The sequence below is a fragment of the Dendrobium catenatum genome, unplaced genomic scaffold (genome assembly GCF_001605985.2).
Source record: "Dendrobium catenatum unplaced genomic scaffold, ASM160598v2 fragScaff_scaffold_767, whole genome shotgun sequence".
Lineage (NCBI taxonomy): Eukaryota > Viridiplantae > Streptophyta > Magnoliopsida > Asparagales > Orchidaceae > Dendrobium > Dendrobium catenatum.
The window spans coordinates 624,771-648,607 of NW_021319229.1; the positions used below are offsets into that span (position 1 = coordinate 624,771).

At 35.8% G+C, this 23,837-nt stretch overlaps 1 protein-coding gene across 1 annotated transcript; it reads left to right on the top strand.

Annotated features, from left to right (window-relative positions):
- Nucleotides 1-20,603: 20,603 nt before the first annotated feature.
- On the top strand, nt 20,604-23,359 carry LOC110112486 (gibberellin 20 oxidase 1-D-like). The gene is made up of 3 exons (XM_020844733.2): nt 20,604-21,163; nt 21,339-21,663; nt 23,093-23,359. Exons 1-3 carry the CDS (start codon nt 20,604-20,606, stop codon nt 23,357-23,359), a joined length of 1,152 nt encoding a protein of 383 aa, XP_020700392.2.
- The last annotated feature ends 478 nt before the right edge of the window (nt 23,360-23,837 follow it).

Below are 23,837 nucleotides of genomic sequence, written 5' to 3' on the forward strand. Positions count from 1 at the left end.
TTTTCTTTTTCCATTTATTTGCTCAAACTGCTTCTTATGAGCATTTATGGCTTCATCTGCAAAGATTTATGTGTCCATACGATGGAGCAGGTCGGCGTATGAATGAACTGTGTTTTGCATGAGTACTGAATAAAAGAGGCCATGATGGAAGCCACCAAGAAAGACTCCTCTCATCAATTCAGGATCTACAACTAGAATTTGTCGAGCTTCGGTGAAGAATTATTAAAAATACTCCTTTAGTGATGCTCCTTCATTTTGGTGGATCTTAGAGAGGTGAGAAGAATCCTTAACATATCTTAGATTGGTAAAAAAATTTTGACAAACACTTTATCCAATTTGATGAATGTTACGATCATTTCGACTAGAAAAATGAATTGAACCACATTTGAGCTTGTCCTTTAATGGTAGCTGGAAAAACCTGGCAGACGATTGCATCTTAGGCTCACTTGATATGCATGATGGTTTTATAGTGTTCAATAAGCTTATATTGGTCAGATGTCCTATGGTAGGAATTGATGCTTGATAGTTTGAATCCTGTTGAAATGGGGTATTGAAGAATATATTCAGTCAACGGTGATGACTCTTAGAAGTTACACTGACAAAGAGGTTGAATTACACATCCCACAGGGAACTCTTCTTGGACCAATCTTTTAAATTCATGGCGCAGGGTGTTACGAGGGAGCACAGCAACATGTGGTCGGGCTAAGCCTTTGAGGAGGTTCAAAGGAATGCAAAGTTACCAACCTGTATGTGAAGGATAGGTAGAACTTATTGTGTCAGTAAGTTTGTTTTCTTTATGTGATTACAGATTCCTCCTTGGCGGAGGAAGAGTAATCTATGCATGAAGATGTTCGAGTTGAACACCTTTGTGCAGCGGTGGATCTCAAGGGAAAAGAATCTCCTCATGTGGTGCTAGCCCCAGTTGCCGAGTCTCTCGTAGAAGTTGAAGGATCTCATTCTTAGATTCTTTTATCTTTTGGATTAGCTCCTCCAGAGAAGGCCCTAAAGTTTCTTCTCCATAAGTGTTTTTCCCCCTAGGATAAAAAGAGGCAGATACTTGGCGCCCATGATTCATATATTTATTCCTTGATTGGTGGGAGTTGGACTGGGAAGCTCCCAAAATATGATTGCAATGGCAGTTGGCCTTTGAAGAAATACTTAAAATTGTGGGATTGTTTCCCACAAACAAAGTCAAACTATTATGGGATAGAATATATGCGGAAATAGAGTTAGAATATTTTCATCTCCGCATTGTATGGATATTCAGTACATAAATAGAGAAAAAAATGTAAAACAAAAATTTTACTTGGAAACCCACGAAAGGGGAAAACCATAAGGCTCTCCAACTGAAAGGATTCCACTAGTGTTTACTTAGATTAAAATGGTTGACTTGTCCATAAAATTAAGGACAATCATATTATAGTAATCAACTCCCTAGTTGAAATTTAATTATAAATGGAGACTGGAAATCTGATGACATTCTGGTGGTCGGGAAAAAATCCAACTTCAATTGATGGTCGAGCAGAATTATGGCATTAATCAGCTATCGGGTAGAACTCCGGTGCCACTCGACAGCTGAATTATGATATCATTCTGGTGGTCGGGAAAAAATCCAACTTCAATTGAATCTCATGATCATGGACCATTTAATGAGTATTTAAATGTCTTAATGATATCATAATTCAACAATCTTAGGCTCGTTGAATTTGACTCATTGAGCGACTCGATTCGACTATAAGCATGCCATATTTGGAAACTGTTTAGTAATCCAAATTATGGATTTAACTTTCCAAATGTTCTTTGGGTCTTTGATTTGGACTCATATGGGCTCGGATTGAGTTGAATTTGGCGTCATTGGGTTTGTATTTCCTAGACATTTAGTTCTATTGTAAGTTTGCTGAAATCAGAGTTCATATAGTACGAGATTTAATATTTTATGTTTTCAACTGGATTTTGCCTCGAGATTCATGTCTGATCAAGATAATTTTTTGATGATATATCAATAATATATCACATTAAAATTATTCTCACACACACGTCTGAAACCTTTTTTGGTTGAATTTTTCTATTAAAAATATTTTCAGTTGATTTACTAATGGAATTCTGACATAATTGAGCTATAACACTTGTCATTTAAGAGTCACTCCTACCAGTAGTTTATCTGCTTCAGGCGGAATAATTCTGCCATAAGTTTTGGCGGATAACTTATTAGAAATTTCTATCGGATGTATACTAGAGAATATTTATGACGGGTTATCCGCTGGAACTTCAGACAGAATTTTTCTTCCTGAAATATGATACATTTTCACTGTATCTCCATTTCTAGTGGATATTTTGTCGAAAACCTATGACAAAAAAACATACTCCCTCTTATTTTTTATACAACACAACAACTTGTATAAAAATATACATATATCATACTTATTCAAATATTAAACATAAAGACATGTTACATGCATCGAATAACAAATTTGATCATAATATTTTTTTGAACATTCACAAAACAATTTAAAATTATACATAAAGTTCATTCACTGTGTAGTTTAAAATGGATAACAAAATGTACAAACAGACAAATGAAATATCCAAAATATATATTAAATGTCCAATAATAATAATAAAATATTTAAATAGAGTCAATCTCCTCTTCTACGGATGTTTTCTTCTTTCCACTGAACTACTTCTTTAATTTTTGTAGCTCATCCAACAATAGAGTTTGCTACATCTACATATGCATCTGCATCTACATGTCAGCTTATGATTTTCTAACTTGTTATAGCTCAGTTGTAAGGGAAGCTACTTGTTGTCTATATAACAACTCTTGGATATTTACTAAGAAGTTGGAGCTATGAGATATTTTCCCCTCATATATATATGCTTGCAAGCCTAAACCATAAACCTGACCTTGCTGCTTTCCACCTGCCGCTTATGACCAAGTATGGTAGTCAAAATAATATGCTAATCCCTCATAAGATCCCTCACTTGCTCCTGGCTGACACTCTTGAAGCCGTGTATACTCATTCTACAAAAGTTAATACAAGATTAATCAATTTACATATGACACCTAAAATATTGAACTTAGGTACTACGTAAGCTCTCCTTGCTCGGTCATCAATCCTATAACTTGTGGGTATATTTATGCAACTCAGTAGCGGTCAGTTCTCTATCTAACACCTCTTTCTACAATAAACTTACATTAGTATACATATCTAAGTAATTTATTAAAATAGTTTAAAATTTCTTTCCAAATGTCAGTTGTGCTCCATATATGTAATTAAGCCCCAAGTATGAAGTGAACTACCCATGCCCCCAACATCAAAAGCTCAATTCTGTTTATTCTTGTCCCTCTACCTAGTATAATCTGGGCTACTCCAAGCAATGGTCAACTCGCCTCGTACACTCTCACCATTCTAGAGTGGTCACTCGCTTGACTTTCTAATGTTTATAAATTTGTCTCACATGCTTGTCAACCTAAGCTTTTGAAAATTCTTTCTGGTTTTATCATTGTTCTCAGGCAACCAATAAAAACTTTTCTGCATTAAAAACATACAACTTAGAGAATTTTTGTTAGCTTAATTAAAAAAGATATAATATAGAAAATATTTTTATAATAATTAACCTAAACTCTCAAAACCATATGTCGCGCACTTATTTTGACATTTTCTTCCAAGAAATATATGGTGCATCAGACCTGCTCCCTATAATGTCCTGTATTTTATGTATCGACTGCTTTGATTGATAAAACCTGCAAAAAATGTGTTGGGTGAAAAAATATTTATTAAATTTTAATTTCATGTTAAGGATATAGTAAGTACATAAATATCACCCTCAGGTACAATCAACATGCACCCCTCTGATATCTATTCTATTGGAACTAGGGTGGCAGTTCCACCTCGACAGGGCTGAGAGGGAGGTTGGGGATAGATTGGCAGGACATATGGTGGATATAGATAAGTGGGAAGGCCTCCATGAGAATGTTGGTGATATTAAGGGTAGAGGGGAGTACTGTGTGTGGCATCTAGTGAACGAAAGCATAGATTTATTGAGTAAAACTATGGGATGCTGGCTGGAGGAGTAGGTAAAAGTGGGCTAGGCTGACTCTGAGTGGCAAGCTAAGAAGAAGAGATCCCCTCACCACGTATAGACCTACTGGCTGAGCCACTAGTCACCTTCTTGTGCCTACCAAAAATATTCTTAATTAATTCTCGGTGAGGATCATCACCTAAATCTATATGCAAAAAATATAGATGAAATATTAGTGACATAAGTTATAAAAAAATTGTAATATAAAATAGAACAGCAATAAAATAACTAAAGTACAACAACAATAAAATAACTAAAGTAACTATTACTATGCTGTTAAAAATAAAATATTTTGTTAATATAAATTATTGACTTATAATTGATTATAAAAAATCATTAAACATATTTACCTTATGTTTACTTATTATTTATTGGTTCACTTCCATATGATGAAACAACTTCACCACTATGAGATTTCTCATGGCTTTCCTCTATGTTTAAATATACGTCCTCTAACTGCAACTCACTCTCATTAGTTTTAATTTGATTGTCCACATCATTAGTAAGATCTTTTATATTTTTGCATAAGCTCTTCTTAATGTGCTGGTGGTATTAATATGGTTTTCTCAATGACTCCCCTAGATTTGGTCTTTATAACTACATTCCAATCATGTTGGCCTAGTACTCTACTTAGATAGTTACTAAAATAGACTTGGCTTATCTAGCTTACAATAGTAAAAGGAATGTACTTTTGTACCTCTATTCTATATTGGATAGAACTAGTCACAATTGAATAGATACACATTATTATCTTCTCTTGGATATTCCAACTATAATGTTTATTGTAATACCCCATAGTACTCAAAATCATCACCTGTATGGGTGTTCCCTTTTACATAAATATCATAATTATTTGTATTTGTACCTTCGCACTAAGATTTAGATTTGAATTTGTAGTGATTAACTAAAAAAATTGGCCAACATTTCACTAATCTATTTTATCTCCAAGCTAGATCTAGTAGTCCCTAATACTACAAATTAAATTGTTGAGTATACACTTAATTAATGGATCAAATATTTGTATATTAGTAGCATTTTTATTTACAACTTTGTTAACTATTTAAGACAAATTTAGTATAAAAGAATAGTCAAAATATATATTATATTTTTGAACTAGTTTGAGAATTCTTTTTCCATTATATTTTGTACATCTATTGATATTGATGTGCTCAAATCATTAATGAAATTCTTAACTCATACTAACTTGAGATATGATTAACCTTCATCATAGTTAAGCAAGGTATACAATGTGGAAACTCTCATCTCCTTATTATTCAAATAGCACATGGTGCCAGGCCCTATGGATTCACCACTTTTGTTGAACACATACATATTTAAGGTTTTATATGAATCTGTATGACCCAAATTTTGAGGTGCAATACTCTTAGTTAATTATGACATTGTGTCAAAGTAATACAGACAAAACTAGAGTGTCTCGTATATTAGATATGCTTCATAAATTGAGCCTTCAAGGTGTGTTTTATTCTTAGCAATCTTCTTAAGTTTATTTAAATACCCCTTAGAATGATATATCCACCCATATTGAACATATGATAGTCTCTACTAAAAAGTCACGGTGAATGGAGCTTTTAGTATGAGAAATTTTCTATTTTCACCATCCTTTAATTCTAAAATTTTCCTCCTACAAATCTCCTTTAAGTCCATCCTTTCTTTTGTATTATCTTTTGATTTAACTTTGATGTACATTACCGTATTAATTATATTATAAAAAAAATTCTTTGTATGCATTACATCAAAGTTATGTCTAGTTATGTTTGTTCTCCATTATGGAAAGGACCAAAAAATAATTTTTTTTTCCAATTTTGATTGATACTATACCCTAAAAATTTGTAATTTGCTAATATTGGACAATAAACTATCATGGGCAAGAGCCTTACTCTTTCAAATATTTGTTCACTAGTTAATCTAGGAGGAGACTGAACATCACCATTTTATTTGTAGTAAAAGCATCCTTATTTCATCAGAAAGTATTACATATAGATAAGAACTTGCGATAACAGTCAAATCAAGTTTTCTTCCCTCCATGCTTTAAACTGAATGACTTTATAAAATTCATATAATATGAACAAGCTAACTTGTCGGAAGTTCTTCAACCTAAAAGCATATTGTATATAGGAAATTCACCAATTATTCAAAGTAATACTGCTCTCATTATGATGTTTTGGCTGGTGGAGATATCATATGTACTTACTCCTTGCAATAATAGATTTAAATCTTTGATTTACTGTTGTAAAAATAGAACAATCTTTATTTTTGAATTATATGGCCCTAGAATCATCAGTGTCAGAAATATGTAAGGAGTAGTTTTATAAAACTTTGGAGAAAGATTTAAAAGTGGCGAGTATCACATGCCAGCATAAGTAAGGTAAAACAGACTGGCTAAATGGAGTAAAATTATCTACACATTAACCTAATTTTATATTTCTTAATTTTGTGGCAAAGTTAGGATATTTATAATCAAAGTGTTTCTATCCCTCTACTTCTGATGAATGTATAATAACATCTAGTTCTGAGATGTGTTAATTATGCTATCTCATATATGCAGCAGATCTCATAGATGCAAATAACTGTTATAGTCTAGGAACTATGGGTAAGTAAAATATTATACTGACTGGTACATCCTTCAACATTTTTCATTTAAGACTTTGATTTAAATCTTAGTGCATTGCAATGATGACATTAAACCTCTATTAAATCATTTTTATAATATAACTTTCATCCTATGACATAATAATCTATTTTTGTATATGTCAAACCAAGTTTGGAAACCAACTTCTTAGTCCGACATAAAAAATGTTGGAATTATATTTTCTGTCGTGTTAGTTTTTTTAATTAGCCCAACAAATTACTTAAAATATTCACGAGGGATATTATATTATACCTTTATACATAATATCTTCACAATAACAAATAACTCTAAGTGAGTGGTGTACCCCTTCCATATTTATTTTTGGGCAGCAAACGGCCAATTATAAAAATTTTGTGTCTCCTTATTTGGTAAATCTTCTATATATTATTCAAATTATGCCCCAGATGCATCATACACTAAGTTCTCAAGAGGTCAGATATCTTCTTCTTCAGCCATATTAGAACTTATAAATGGATTGCATCGAGAATTAAAATGTGGCTCCTACTCATCATGAGAAGTCCAATACCAACATTCTGGCATGAACCATATGTAATTTATATTAACAATTACATCATCTGGTCTTAACTACACTTAATTTTTATTTAGAAGATGGGCATCAAAACCAGCCATCTGAAATGAAGCTAGGAAGTTGACATGCTATCTAGATGAAAAATTCACCCAATTAATAAACTCATAAATTAATATCTTTCATCATTACGTCAATCGGTTCTTTATCCAATTTCTTTGATTTTTAATATACATAATATAAAAAATTTAGCCCATATATAATATGATGATATTAGATATTAGAAGAAAATATATTAAAAGAAACTATATTGAATTTAAATTAATTTATAAATCGAATGGTTTTATTTAACACAGGTCCCCTATCAATAAAAATATGGCAGCCTCCCAACGACTCCTTGTTTAAGGAAATATTATGAGTCTTAGCCTGCCCGCCACATCAAGAAAGACATGCAAGATCGATTTCGGGTGACACGCGACCATAGTCTTCAATCTTACCATGCCAGGAAAGTTGTACATACGTCTTCAGGGGGTACCTGTGTGAAAATAAAGTTTGCTATGGAGATATTTCTGGCATATTTTCCAACAAAATTTAGACTGAATTGTGCATAAATATTTGTCATTTTTGAAGTAATCAATTTCTGGTGGTTTCAAAGCACATTTCCCATGTCATAAACATCCATTCTTTTTTTACCTCTACCTTTCTTAATATAAGTTAAATATATTGCCTCTACTTTCCTAACTAGGTCACCGGGATGCCACCATTTTATGCGATCAAACCATCAATGGAGACTCTCTCGCTCTCTCTAAGGTTATATTCAATAGGAGCTTCTTACACCTTTTCACGTATATTCTCATTTCATATCTTATCTCTGAAATTTTGATGTAGGATGTAAGCCTAAGTGAACTATCCCTAGGCACACAAAGAGAGGGGATGAATTGGTATTTTTAAAAAAACTTGCTATAAAACACAAAACTATATTTTTGGGTGTTTAATTAATTAAAGCACAAGAAATACTATCACCCGATATAGAAGCTAACATGCTTATCAAAAGTTATAATAATGGTTGATTTAATCAACACAACTTAATGTTAAGCACAAATTTTCACCGAGCAATTTTTAAGAAAATAAATCGTATAAAAGTAAAGTGCAAAAAATGAAAATTAGAATTAGCAGAGCAGAATTTTATAGTTGTTCGATCAAACCTCTGTAATGAGAAATGAAGTTAAGGTAAGCTATGTTCATCCTAGCCAACTTTTTTTTTAGCCATTTAGCAAAATTAATTGCCAAAAAGCTCACACACAATCGAACATGTCCAACCTCAAATTCATAATCCTTAAAATAAGAAGTAAAGATCTCAATCACTAAGGTTTTATTTGGGATAACTTTTTTAATGGTTTCTAAAGCAAATTTCTAATAGAAAAAATTATTGTTCAAAAAATTTTGTACAAAGATGTTTCTTTAGAAACAACAAAAAAGCTGTCCTAAGAGCATCTCCGATCAAACGACATTTGGGCATTTATAAATCGCTCAAGCATCCAATCAAGCGTCATTCAGATAGTCATTTTTTCATTTTGGTTAGTGCTACCGCATCAAATTTTTTCATAGAAAAAAATTGAAAAAAAATATACACAAAAAAATCATTTTGTGTTAGAATCAATTGGAGATAATTAATGTCTGATACAATAGAGATACCAAAAAAACACTAAAAGGGAGCTCTCTGTGGTGCCCTAGCTTATTGGTTTTTTCCACCACCGCCTTCTCTTCTCTCCCCCTGCCATGAGGGGACCCGTATCCCATAGGCTCCCCTCACCACTTAAATGATTCACTCCCCCCCCCCCCCCCCCCCCCCCCCCTAAAACCTCCCCCCCCCCCCCCCCCCCCCCCCCTTGCTCACCATCCCACGACTATTCCTACATCGTCCTTCAACTGGTCTAACATAGTTAGCCAAGAATGTCTATCTTTGAAAGACCTTCCTATGGAGTTTCATGAAGAGCCAGATGAAGTTCTTATCTTCTAGCATGTAAAAATTGATGATGCTGCAAAGGATTGGAATTTGTCATTGGTAGGTTTCTCTGTCAGTAGGAAGCCCTATTACAAAGTTCTCGTGACAGCTTTACAAAATATTTTGAAGCTCCAAGGTTCCATTCAGTTGTTTAATTTGAGCGATGGTTTTTTTCTTATTAAAATTTCTTTCTTGGTGGATTACAAAATGGCCTGGAATGGCGGTGTGTGGTTTATCTTTGAGAGGTCGTTCATCCTACAAGAGTGGTACCCTAGGTTTAAACCACAAAAGGAAAAATTTCATCTATCTCCATTTGGCTCAATATGATAGATATCCCTTTGTGTGTTTGGAACTCAAAGGGAATATCTAGAATTGCAAGCAAGATTGGCATATCTTTAGTGGCGGATGCCTTAACTGTGCATAAATCTCATCTTACCTATGCTTGGGTCTGCGTACAAGTGAATAACAAAACTAAATATTTTGAATCATCCCTATCTCTATAGAGGATGAAATTATGCACCTCAAAATTCAATATAAGTAGAGGACTTCACCATGTGATATTTATGGCTCTTTGTTTCACAATGCTGCTTCTTGCCCTTCTAATCTGGTTGCTTAGCCAGCCAGCGATCCAAACATTATCCCCACTCTAAGAGGTCGTAGCACAACTCGATCTCCTAGAATCGATCAAAACTAGGGATATAAGAAAGAAAAACTTTGCTCAACCCAGTACCCCTCATAAGCCAGTGAACCAGCAGTATCAGGAATCCCAAGCTCACCAGCCTCCTAAGCTACCCCCTTCCAGCCTTAGTCACTCAAACATCCCCTCTACTTTCACCCCCCATAACGTCCTCATATTCCTACCCATCAACAAATTAAAAAAGAACAAAAACTTAAGCCTAAACAACCCATTACAAATGGTTTTTCCATTCCCAACTTGAATTCTCCCTCAGAAGAAAATTTCTTAAGTACCATCACACCCCACATAGCTAAAAAATCATTAATTGTCATCATATCCCCAAATAAGTTTGATGCCCTTATTGGCGCATAGACGGAAACCTCCTCCACCAGTAATGATTCCTCCGTTGAAGATTCACATTCAGCTAAAACTAAGCTTGAAAGCATATCTCAATTACCTCCATCCTCATCTCATACCAAAAATCCCAGAGGCAAACATTCAAGAAAGCCTCAATCTTCCACCTCCAAATCTCAATGATTCTCCCTTCCATAGCTTCTTGGAACATTAGGGGTTTTGACAACCCTAGCAAAGTTATCATCTTCTAGCGACTCATCAAAAATCATAAGCTAGATATGTTATGTATTTTGGAAAATAAGATTCATTTGAATTCTATCTCTAACCCCCGGTTCATTGCTAATCACTATGTTTTTGAAGTTTAGAAAAGTTGTCACAATTTTAAAATGTCTACTTATGGTAAGATTTGGATAAAATGGGATGCTGATAAGATCCAATTCACTCCTACTTTTAATTCTACTCAAACAATTAGTGGGCTAATCACTTTTGGCTCTTTTAAGACCTTCTTTCTCAATGTCGTCTATGGTTTCAACACTACTGAAGAATGGTCCCTTCTCTGGCATCAAATTTATGCTAATGCATTTTTTATTGATATTCCTTGGATTATCATGGGAGACTTCAACTGATGTAGACATCAATATCAAAAGATGGATTGCTCTCCTTTGAACTTCAGTCGCTTGGGAGACATTAACTCTTTCATCTTTGAAAACCATCTTCTTCTTGATCTCACTTCTACGGGAATGTTCTTTACTTGGTATAGTAAAAAAATTGAAAAACTCATACATATCAAATTGGATAGGGCATTAGTTAATGATGCTTGGTTGGCTAATTACCCTTTATCTCATTATTTAGTTGATGGACCCTTATGCTCTGATCACTGCCTGCTTATACTGAAAAATGGCTGCTCTCAACACAATTCCTGTCAATTTCAATTCAAAAACTATTGTACATTCAAAGAGGATTATTGGAGCACTCTTCTAAACTTTTTTACGGAGCCTTATGTTGGCTACCCTATGTTGGATTTCTCCAATAAGCTAAAGAAACTTAGAGCTTCTATCAAAACCAAGGATTGGGTATCTGCTAACATCATTAAAACAACTCTTAAAAGTCTTCAAGACAAACATAATGGTCTTCTTTCTGCCCTGGATCAAGACCCGACCAATTATTACCTTTAATACTTCCCTCAAATCTGTTAATGGGGAGAAGTCTAAATTGACTTCCTCTTGGGCTTTTTGGGTATCTCAAAGTGCTAAAGCCAAATGGCTTAAGAATGGTAAAGATAATCTCAAGTTTCTATTTTAAGAAATTCATATGAGGAAGAACTTCAATACTTTGACTCTTTTCACTGCTCTGGCCGAGAACTCTGGTAATACTGAAAATGCTAAAAAGATGACTTCTTCCCATTTATGCAACCTATTCAACCCTATAAATCCCACATCCCCTAATATTTCTCTTTTTCATATAGGAAAAGTCATTCCTCCAAATATGCAAAATATCCTCATTAGCCCTATCACTTGTGTAGAGATCAAAGCAGCTATCTTTTTAAGAGCCTCCTCTGCTTCCCCCGGACCTAATGGCTTTAATTTTTATTTCTATAAGTCGGGTTGGCATATTCTGGGGCCCTCTGTTTGCAAAGTTGTTATTTCATTTTTTGATAAAGGGTACCTTCCAAAGAACATTAAAGCCACCACCATTTTCCTTATACCCAAAGCCCCTCATTCTAATGCCATATCTAATTTTAGACCTATCTCACTTCGTAACGCCTTATATAAGATTATCTCCAAAGTTCTTACTATGAGACTCAAGTTTATTATGCCCTTGATCATTAATCCTGCTTAGGCTGGCTTCATACACAAGTGTATTTCTACGGATAATATTATTTTAGCTACTGAAATGCTAAGTTTTTTTAAAGAGATGTGATAATACTTCCTAAATGTGTGCCAAACTAGACATTAAAATGGCATTTGACTCTCTTTCTAGAGAATGTTTGTCGCAAAGAATTGCCCAAAAGGGAATTCCTCCTATTTTTATTAAATAGGTGAAGGCTTGCATCACAAATGTGCATTACTCTATCTGTCTAGAGGGCGAGCTGGAAGGTTTAATACCCTCAATGACAAGTCTGCGTCAAGGATTCCCTCTCAATCCCAATATATTCTGCTTTGCTATGAATGCTTTATCTTGCTTATTCGATAACCCAGAGGGGTATAAAACCTTTTAACCAATGGATATTAATCGTTTCAGGCTTTCACACCTTCTTTATGCCGATGATGTTCTTGACTTTGGCAGAGCTTCTGCCTCTAATTGTAATACTTTGAAAAATATCCTGAGCACATTTGCCAACTCTTCTGGTTTGTAAGTTAATCATGATAACAACTCTTTTATTATATAAGACAACTCACCTCATATCAATGAGATTTTTGAATCTTTTCAAATACCAAATTGTTCCACTAGTTTTACTTTTTTGGGCATTCCCATATCTATCAAGAGAACCCTCATCTCAGACTTCTTGCCCTTCCTCAACATTATCATTGACAAGCTTTTTGATTGGAAAGCAAATCCTGTTTCTTTTGCAGGTAGGCTTCAATTCTTACGATTTACCATATAGAATACAATTGCTTATTGGATCAGAGGGGCCATCATACCTAAAGCTTGTTGCAAATAGACTTCTAAACTTGTTGCAAAGTTCCCATTTTTTGGTGATATCAATGGAAGGAAACTTCACCTTGTCTCTAGGGCTAACACTAGTAAACCCAAAAATAAGGGAGGCCTGGGACTTCTGTCCATTCAAGCCCTTCGTTATGCTTTTGATTGCTCGCTGGTCTTAAGGATGTATAACTGGGCAACACCCCTATCTGCCTATTTTTTTTTTCTAATTATTGCTCCATATCTTTTTGCTTTAGTCATGGATGTTCTCACTAGACATTTGCAAGAGGATGTACCTTGGTGTATGCTTTTTGCTGATGATATTCTTCTTGTTGACAAGACTAGAGAGGGAGTTGAAGGTAAACTTGAATTATGGAGGTCAACCTTAGAGTCTAAAGGTTTTCGCTTGAGTAGATCTAAAACAGAATATATGGAGTGTAATTTTAGTAGTAATAGACCTAGTGAGGGGATTGTGACTTTGGTCGATCAAGTCATTAATAAGAGTACACATTTTAGATATCTTGGATCTATTGTTCAGAGTGATGGTGAAATAGATGGGGATATTATCAGAAGAATTCAAGTTGGATGGTTGAAGTGGAGGAATGCATCGGGCTTGTTATGTGATAGAAATGTACCCCTCAAACTTAAGGGAAAATTCTATAAGATGGTAGTGAGGCCTGCAATGCTTTATGGTGCCGAATGTTGGCCTTTAAAAGAGAAGCATAATACTAAGTTAAGTGTGGCAGAGATGAGGATGCTCAGGTGGATGAGTGGCTTTACCCTTAGAGATAGGATACGAAATGAGCATATACGTGAAAAGGTTGGAGTAGCTCCAGTAGAAGATAAGATTAGAGAAAGTCGCCTTAGATGGTTTGGTCACATAAAACGGCGGCCTTGCGATGACCCGGTTAGGAGAGTAGAGGTATTAGATTTGACTTATGTTAAGAAAGGTAGGGGTAGACCTAAAAAGACTTGGTTAGAAAATATTAGGAATGACCTTTCTTTATTAGATTTAAACGAGAATTTGACTTTTAATAGGACACAATGGAGAAAAAGGATTCATGTAGCCGACCCCACGTAGTGGGATAAAGGCTTGATGTTGTTGTTGTTGTTGTATTGCTCCCCTTGGAAGAAGCCTCCCTTTAAAGCTACTACTATGTGGAAAAGTATTTGTACCACTGCCATTTCTATTAAGTCCAACCTGGTTTTAAAATTACAGAAAACTCTCCTATTAGCCTTAGATGGGATCATTGGTTAAATGGTTGTGGTATCCTTGACCTCCCTTAACATCACACTCTTACTCGTTATTTTCTTGATACAGCTCTTCTCTTTATTCTCTTTGATGCTTCGGGTTGGAACATTCATGTTGCCTGCTCCGTTGAGTTACAACAACATGCAATCTCTTCTATTCCCATTACTAGAGAAGGCAATAGTCATTATTTATTTTGGGGTAATGTGCCTGCTACCAATTTCAACACCTTTACTCAAGATTTTTACAAACACGAAATAGAGGTTTCTTGGTGTAACTTTGTATGGCACAAACACTATGCGCTAAGATACTCCTTATTTGGTTGGCTTTGTTTCATTGGGGGACTTAAGATAGAAGATGCTCTGTTAAAATGAAATAAGGAGGTGGAATCGAGGTGCAATTTCTGCCACATTAATCCTTAAAGCTCAGCTCACCTCTTTTTTTGAATGTGACTATATGCTATGCATTGTTTTTGTGCTTTCACCTTGCCTTGAAATTAAAGCGCGAGGCTGATCAAATAATGTCGGATCGACAAACAAACTTCACCGTTGCGTCCGGAATAATGTCATCCTCTAAAAACTATATTTTTTGTTTATTCAATTTGAAGCTCTCATAATGGTGGCACATATCTCGAGGCAATCCAAATATAATGCAAGGACATGCATATCGAGGAAATTTGCCTCTACGGAGACGATATGATGTCTGATTGCCAAATGGATGGCACCGTTGCATCTGGAACGTCATCAACATTAAGAGTCTACATTCTATTTGATCAAATTGGATCATTTGAGATGATGTTGCAAATTTCAAAGGCAATCTAAATATGATATGAAGGCATGCGTTACAAAGGAAATGAGGCTTTGAAGATGCTCAGACAACATCCGATCGATAAACTGATAGCGCCATTCCATCTGGAATGTCGCCGACATTCAAAATATACATTTTATTTAATAAATTTGGATCGTTCGAAAGGTTGGCGAAATTCTAGGCAATTCAAATATGATATGAAGGCATGCGTTATGAAGGAAATGAGGCCTCGAAGATGATCAAATGACGTCATATCAACAAAATGACAGCATCATTGCGTCCGGAACGTCTCCAACTTTTAGAGTATACCTTTTACTAAATCAGTTTGGATCATCCGAGGTGGTGGAGTGAATTTTGAGGTGATTTGAATATGATGCGAAAACAAGGACATGCATATCGAGGAAAATTACCTTTATAAAGATGAAATGACATCGGATCGACAAAAGGACAGTGCCATTGCGTCCAGAATGTTGTTAAACTCTGAAAACTATATTTTTGTTATTTAACTTGAAGTATCCATAACAATGACACAAATTTCAAGGCAAAACAGATATACGGAGGAATGAGGTCTTGAGGTTGCCCAAATGGTGTCCGATTACAAAACAGACTATGTCATTGTGTCCGAAACACCGTCAATACTTTGAATGCACTGCCAATTTGTTTGAATGAGGTTTTGCACGCAAATTGAGACAGCACGCATTTCGAAGGAATTAGGCCTCGGCGCCGCCCAAACAATGTCTGATCTCAAAACGGACTATGCCATTGTGACCGGGACATCGTTAATACCCTAAATACACTGCTAATTTGTTCAAAAAGGGTATTTACAAAATTGGCACACAAAACGAGGCATATTGCACAAATTTTGAGACAATGTACGAAGATCAACGCCCTTCTCCTTGAAATTAATAATTAACAGTCACTTTCAAATTACTAATGACATTAATAATAATATAATAATATTATTATTAATGTTAAAAAAAAAGATGAAAATAAAAAAATAAAAAATAAAGTAAATTGAAATATCAAAATCTTATTAATTTTGATTACCTTGGCTGCTCTGATCTCTGCCAAATCCCTGATATCCCGTTGAGTGGAAACCTCGGATGGGGTTATCTTGCTTTGAATGTAGAGCCTCTCATTTTAATAATTTTCCTAGCCGAAGATGCCCACCTCCTCACTCCAACCGTTTCCCCTCTTGCTGAGAACTTAGTCGTTCTTCAATCCACCAAACTGGATAACTCCCAACTCCACTTGCTACAACTATCCTGCTCCCTTTCTCTGACCATACACAGTCCACTCTATACCAGACCCGCCAATCTTTTACTGCTGTAGGAGAACTTCCAACTTCTAAGCTGCTGACCGACCCCTTCTCTTGCTAAAATCTTCCTACGTTACAGGAGCTGAAACCTCGTCCCATGCCCGCTCTCACCCAGCTCCATCAAACTCCAAATCACACAACATCCCAACTTCACAAACTATCTCTTCTCAGATTTTGTAAGTCCTTGTTCAGCCTGCTCCCTTCCGACATCCAGTTGCGGAACACCTTAGCCTTTAATAGGCTTTCTCCATCACATAACCGAGCCACCTAGATCCCAAGCAGCATCCGAAGTGCCCTGCTCACATCACAATCTCTCTGACGTCCGACTTCCTCCTCACTGCTTGCAACTGAACTTTTGTTTCAGTTCCGATCAGACACCAAGCCATTTAGCAGCCTTCCGTCTTCGATCAAGCAAAAGGAGGAGGCTAAGGGGAACCAGCAGCATCTGAAGAGGATTGAGGAGTTTAGGCACAAGGTGGAGTCGGAGCTCCCCAGCATTTGCAGTGACGTCATGTCTGCTATTGAGTTCAAAACTATAAATGATAGGAAAGAAGCTCCTGTTCCGTCACCTCTGCTCTTGAACCTCACAAGCTCGTTTTAAACCAAAAGCAAAATATATATACATGAAGAGAATCCCTGTCTTTTTGCATTCTCTCATGCCAAAAGCTACTCAACTGCAACAGTTTTTCTCCAAGCCAAAAAAAATGAATGACAAAAAAAAAAAAGAAAAAAAAAAGAAGAAAAAAAGAGAAAAAAAGAGAAAAGAAAACATTAAAAAAATAGGATTTTGTATATCTTGATGCGACTATCCCTGCCGCTGGCACCGGTCCATGCAAAGGTATAAAAATTCTAGACTCAGATTTCCATTCTCATCATTGGCAGCGAACTAGCAAATCCCCTACGCGCTCACGTAGCGTTGTAGGGAGGGATGCTAGTGCGATGCCTACGATGAGGCGGGAAATCACGTAAGATTCTTTTCTCATGACTTGCAACGAGCTAGCAAACCCCCTACGCGCTCACGTAGCATTGTAGAGAGGGAAACTGGTGTGGCGCTGGTGGCGATTTAATAATCCCTCTTCAATGCTAGCAACGAGCAGGCAAACCCCCTACGCGCTCAATTAGCGTTGTAGGGACGGAAACCAGTGCGGTGCTTGCGGCGAAGGGGATATAAAAAAAATTCTTTATTTTTATATAAGTACCCCCAAACGCTCACGTAGAGCAGAGGGGGGAAATCTGTGCTTATTTCTAACGTGTGCTTTCTTCTTGTAATAATTAAAAAAAACTCTTAAACGCTTATGTAGCGGGCAAGGATAAAAATAAAAAATGCAACCGCGGTGTCATTTTGACACCTACCTGAAGAGCTCACATAGCGTCGAGGGGAAGGTTGCCTCTTGGTTTTTTCCCTAAACATGGGAGACGCCGGGAGGCTTCCAAAATTTTCACTGAAATTTGGAACTTGGACAAAATTTTGGAACTTAATTGGGATATAAACTTGAGCATACAATGAAATTTAAATCAAGTTTAATCAAATCAAATGAACATTGGAACAAAGTGCAAGAAGACTCAATTTGGGACTGCATTAAACTTGAACTTGGACATAATTTGGATAAATTGAACTTTGACTCAAACTTGGACAAGGGCTTGAGCTCAAAAAGGACAACAGGGGACTTGTGCAAATGAACTTATATATTTTGAACACCAATTTGAGCATCAAATGAGCAAGACTTGGACTTAAATCTAAATTAGACTCACAAGATATTGCTTTTAACTTGAATAAATAATTTAATCAAATAAATGATCAATATAATGATTATTTGAACCATAATACTAAGCTTTCAAAATGAGAAATACTATTTTAATTTGAAAGTGAATACTAAGTGATCTTATGAAAAATGTTGAAAATAAATCTCAAACATACAAATATGAGACTGATGAAGGAGGGAATCCAAGCATAATCAACATACAAACAAGAGCCAAGTGGGAGTGCATTGTACATGAATTTAACTCAAAGTTAAATATGAAGTGGGGATTTGTTTTGCAAATAATGAGAAGATTGTGGAGGATATGATTTAGCCACAAAGCCATGACTTGAATTCATTATAGCTTGATAATGGATTAGCAACATTAATTTATTACCAAGCTATGATCAAGATGGACATGTATAGTTTGATCATAATTAAATGTTGATAAATTTTGCAAATCATATGGATACAATAGTGAAGGATTATGACGTATGTATCTATCATTCAAACAAGTGCATTATCCTCCTACGAGCTGGTACAGAATCTCATCATGTGTATGACACAATGTTCGCAAATGAATACAAAATATGTGCAACAAATATGACAGATGCTATCACACCCCACGATCAATAATCACCCAATGTCCTCCTGCAAATGAAGATTATATAATATGTAGCAAAAAAAAAAGACCTACAAACTGTTGTAGGGAACCCATCATATCCACAAAGTACTATCCTCGAGCGAATACAAAAGAGATTCAACAAGTGCAAGTTCCTACAATCCAAGGTAGGAGATTAGTTAGTGCACGACAATCTACCTGCGTAAATCATACAAGTAATGCACGACAGTCTACCTGTACGAAGCAGCAAACCACTGATCCAGAAGCTGATACAATATGCCACCGAATCTGCAACACTCATACGAGCAGACCGAAGGCGTCCACAAACTACAATGCCACGCCACTGAATTTGCAACCTCCGTACAAGCAGACAGAAGGCGTCTACAAATACTTTCAATGTTGCCCCCACGTGCACAGTAGTTTATATACACATAGGTACACTAAAAGTGGTAAAAGCAATCATAAAACCCGCATAGGCTCCGACGAGCATGTTATTAGTACACACGTGACATCTAGGGATGCTTCGTGAGTTATTAAATTTGAACCCGATCATTCTAAGTAGATAAAAGAAGTTGATAGGGTTCAATTATAAAATGCCCCCAAACACCCATATGAGCCACGACGAGAATGTTATTGGTACACACGTGACGTCTAATGATACTGCGTGGGTCAATAAGTGAATTCTTGTTCGAACCCGATCATTATATACGGTTCAGTAGGAGTTGACAGGGTTCGAACCTTCAAACAAATACATGATTGTAGAGACCGGTGTATTTCTTTCAATGCATTCATATTAGGCCTTCAAGACCTACAATCAAGAGAATTCACTAACAAAGGCTCAAAAGGTTCGGAACCTGATCCCCTATCAGCAAGTCGATAGGGTTGATAAGGTTTAAGACATAAATATTCTCAAATGCCCTCAAACACTCTGATAATGGTCGTGTTGAATGCAGATCTCAACCGGAGGGGTTCCCAAACATTTTCAAATGCCTCCCAAACATCCAAAAAATAAAAAAACCAAATCTCAAATTTCAAAATATTTAAAATTGAAATAAACCCATTAAATACTTAAAGCAAAATTCATCCACCCTTCGCAACAATTTGTAGAGATGGATAAATTAAAATTTACTTCAGCTCACATAGAGTTAATTCCCTATCAGCAAGTCGATGTGCCTCCTGCTTCTACTATGTTTTTATAAATTATCCTTTATTTTTATGCTCTTTTGACATGTGTAATTTTTATGCTTCTTGGTGAGCCCCTGTTTTTTGCTCTTTACACATTTTTGCAACTGTTTTTTTCGGTTTACACATGTAACTAATTTTTTTCTTCTTTATTAATGAAAATTCGGCTGTTGCCCTTAAATTTGTCTTAAATGCAACCCCCCCCCCCCAAAAAAAAAAAAAAGAAAAAAAAAATAATTACTGTCTGATATGCCCTTTACTGCTTTTTAAAGTGAATTATTATTTTTTCAGTTGAAGAGGTCCTAAACCAACCCTAAATTAAGATATGCTGCGTTCATAAAAATGCAATTTCCATTTTCAACTTAAAATAGATGAGTGATGAAGAAATAGAGAGGAAACAAAGGTCGCTCGTCTCTCTCCTTGTCCGTAAGATAAGAAGATCCTTCCCGTCTTCGATCTCACCAATGGGCAATATTTGGCTATATCCACCAAATATTTTGGCTATATCCACCACGTTTCTCAATCTCTCCGCCAACTTTTCTTTCTTCCATAAATCTTAATACATGGGACCCAATTCAACATATTATAGCTCTTCCGCTGTCCTTTAATTCCCATCTTGCTTTAAATATTTCACACTCTCAAAAACTTTACTCAGAAGTTCCCTAAACCTTCGGTCGCGTCCTTGCACCTTTCAAAATCGAAGTTACTTTTTTTTTTATGAAATTTTAATCGAAGTTACTTATAATCCTATGGATTCGAGCCCAACTTCTCTGCTCTTATTCCCTTCACATGAACTCATGAATACTCACGGAAAAGATTCGTACGCTGCAAGCAGTCTCATCTTCGACTCTTCGTACCTACGCAATCAATCTTCCATTCCTCGCCAGTTCATCTGGCCACATAGAGAGAGTTCGAGCAAGGTGAATGAGCTTGAAGCACCCGTCATCGATCTTAAGGGATTCTTCCATGATGACGAAGCATCGACAAAGGTAGCTGCCGAACTCGTCTGTTCTGCTTGTACTGAGCACGGCTTCTTCCAAATCACCAACCATGGCGTCGACTCGTCTCTCATTGACAAAGCCTTGAGTTGCATTGACGAGTTTTTTAATCTCCCACTGCAGTACAAGCTGAAGGCACGCAGAAAGCCTCAAAGCATGTGGGGCTACGCCGGTGCCCACACCGACCGCTTCACTACAAAGCTCCCATGGAAGGAGACTCTCTCCTTCGGCTACGATAGCGCTGACTCACACTCCTCCATTATCCTTGACTACTTCACATCCAACCTGGGGAATAGTTACAAGAGAATGGGGTAATAACATGGAGATCAAGTCTAAGTTCTGTGAAAAATAACAACTAATCAAATGGCAAATTCCAATTAACTTATAAAAATTTATAAATCAATAAAAATGCATGCTTTTTTTATACATTTATTTCATGAATACGAATTAACCGTCCAGTAAAAATATGCTTGTGGAAAATCCTAGAATGGTGTATCAGAGATACAGCGAAGCGATTACAAAGCTCTCTCTTTCGGTCATGGAGCTTCTAGCGATAAGCTTGGGGGTGGATCGATCCCACTATCGTGAGTTCTTCGCAGACAGCAGCTCAATAATAAGGTGCAATTACTATCCGCCATGCCAGGAGCCAGAGCTCACGTTTGGTACAGGGCCGCATTGCGACCCGACCTCGCTCACAATCCTTTTGCAGCAGGAAGGTGTCGAAGGGCTGGAAGTTTTTTCCGGCGGAGAGTGGCGAGTGGTGCGGCCTGTGGCAGGCGCTCTGGTCGTTAACATCGGCGACACATTCATGGTAATCTTTTCATGCAAATCTATTTAACTATTTCTTTATAAGTATACAAATATAAATTTTATTTTAATAAGAATATAAACATATTCACGGATTACAGAATAGGAAGAAGAAAACGAAATGACAAGAATCTAGTTGGGGGTGTTAGAAAGGAGAAATTATTGCACAAAAAGTTCGGACTCCAGACTCTAATGTATACAAGATAAATGATTTGAACATACGATATGTACAACTTGTACATATGATATGTATATATAATGCATCTCCCGTATGTAAACTATGTGTCTTAATTTCATTGATTTCTCAATAGAAAGGCACTCTTTTTCACACTTTCTTTTACTTGAATAAGGCCTACTTTTAGAAAAAAAAAATTATATGCTGATATAGAATACAGCAAAATGAATTTTTAAATTATTAGATTTATCTAGAGATTACTGTAGTATGATATCTTAAAATTATATTAAATTTAATGTAAATTCGAAGACTTAAACTTCTTTTGAGATGCATTTTGTACGGAGATATTCTTACAGAAATAAATTTTTTTCTTGTTTGTTAATGCATGCATGTTATTTTCTTATTGTTTATTCTGGATCAACGTAAAGATGAAGTTTTACATACAAATGATGATTAATGATCTTGGTAAGGTCCAAGTCATGCAAGCCATAGTGTCTTTATAGGGTGCTGGTGTTGTTGTATCTGCCGGAATAAGTTAAATCACCATTTGAAAATGAAGATAGATACATAAGCAGCATATGAGAAGATGAAGAAAAACATAAAATAAGGTAGATGCAGAAAAATGATAAGAAAAACTGTATTTAAATGGTTCAACTATTACAAGCCTTTAGTACATGCATGTATAATTGTATATATTCATAAGTAAAGTATTTCTGAAATGGTTTAGCTGTAAGTTGATGTTGCCATCAATCTGACGTAGCAGTACCAGTGGAGAGTGAGTTTCGAGCAGTGAGCAGAGTTCAGTCATATGTCTTCTTAGTTATCTGATATGTCTTCTTATTATTGATAGTAAGTTTTTGATAGTACAATTAAAGTTTTGATTGTGATAGTTTTTTTAGTACTTTTTAAAACAATTTTTCAGTATAAAAATTTTATTTATTATATTAAAAAATTGTTTTAAAAAATAGTAAAAAAAGCCTCAAATGAAGTATAAAACATTTGTCTTAGAATTAGTATCAGGAATACAATAACAATTAATATATTCAAACTTTGTGGCCACAGACTTTAATAGGCCAAGATTTTTTCACAGAAAATATTAAAAGAGAAATAAAAGAATTATTCACAGATTTGCGGAATTAAATATTATGCTCGAAAGTTGAATGGGCATTAATAGGGAGGAAAACCGATGCATGAAAACTCTCATTTTGAACGTGTGCTATTCTGCGCTTTACAAAATTATCTATGGTCATTTTGGCAGGCACTATCTAATGGTAGGTACAAGAGCTGCTTACACCGGGCAGTGGTGAACAACAAGCAGGAACGATTGTCGCTTGCCTTCTTCCTGTGTCCTAAAGAAGACAGAGTGGTAATCCCCCCAACGTGCATTGTGGATGAGGAGAATCCGCGGAAGTACCCTGACTTTACATGGGCTGAGCTATTCGACTACACACAGACTCATAGAGCTGACATGCGAACACTACAAAACTTCTTCCACTGGCTGCTTTCCTCCCCTGGCCCGTTTTAGCTCTCTGCTCATCATCAAATATTTAGTTAACTGATGTCATCATCTATATAATATAGTAATTAGACATACTTTTATGTCACGCCCTTGCTTTGTTAAAATTAAGTCGATCTACATACATCGTTCTTGTTTGTTGTGTTTGTGAGAATATCAACTTCTGGCTGTAAGTCACCACACAGATAATCAGAATTGTGTTTGGAAATATGTCGTTTATAAGGACACGATGAGCAACATGAATAAACGTATGAAGTGATTTGTAGGGAAACATGAGGCACGAGACCATCCAGCTCTAAGAAAGAACATTAACATGCATTAAGCTCCTAGAAGAGCAAGGAATAACAGATTGAAACAAAATCATACATATTATACACTTGTATATATTTTCATAGGTATTTAGTAGGTACCCAACATATCTTGATAAAGAAACTCACCTGAAGCTCACAGGAGGACTCGCCTGACCAGATCAATAGACATTACTTGC

What these genes read in the sequence shown, in the direction of transcription:
- LOC110112486 (XM_020844733.2), top strand. Translation starts at nt 20,604, where the DNA reads ATGGATTCGAGCCCAACTTCTCTGCTCTTATTCCCTTCACATGAACTC. An exon ending in AATAGTTACAAGAGAATGGG is followed by an intron (nt 21,164 to 21,338) that starts GTAATAACATGG and finishes GGAAAATCCTAG; the next exon opens with AATGGTGTATCAGAGATACA. An exon ending in ACATCGGCGACACATTCATG is followed by an intron (nt 21,664 to 23,092) that starts GTAATCTTTTCA and finishes TCATTTTGGCAG; the next exon opens with GCACTATCTAATGGTAGGTA.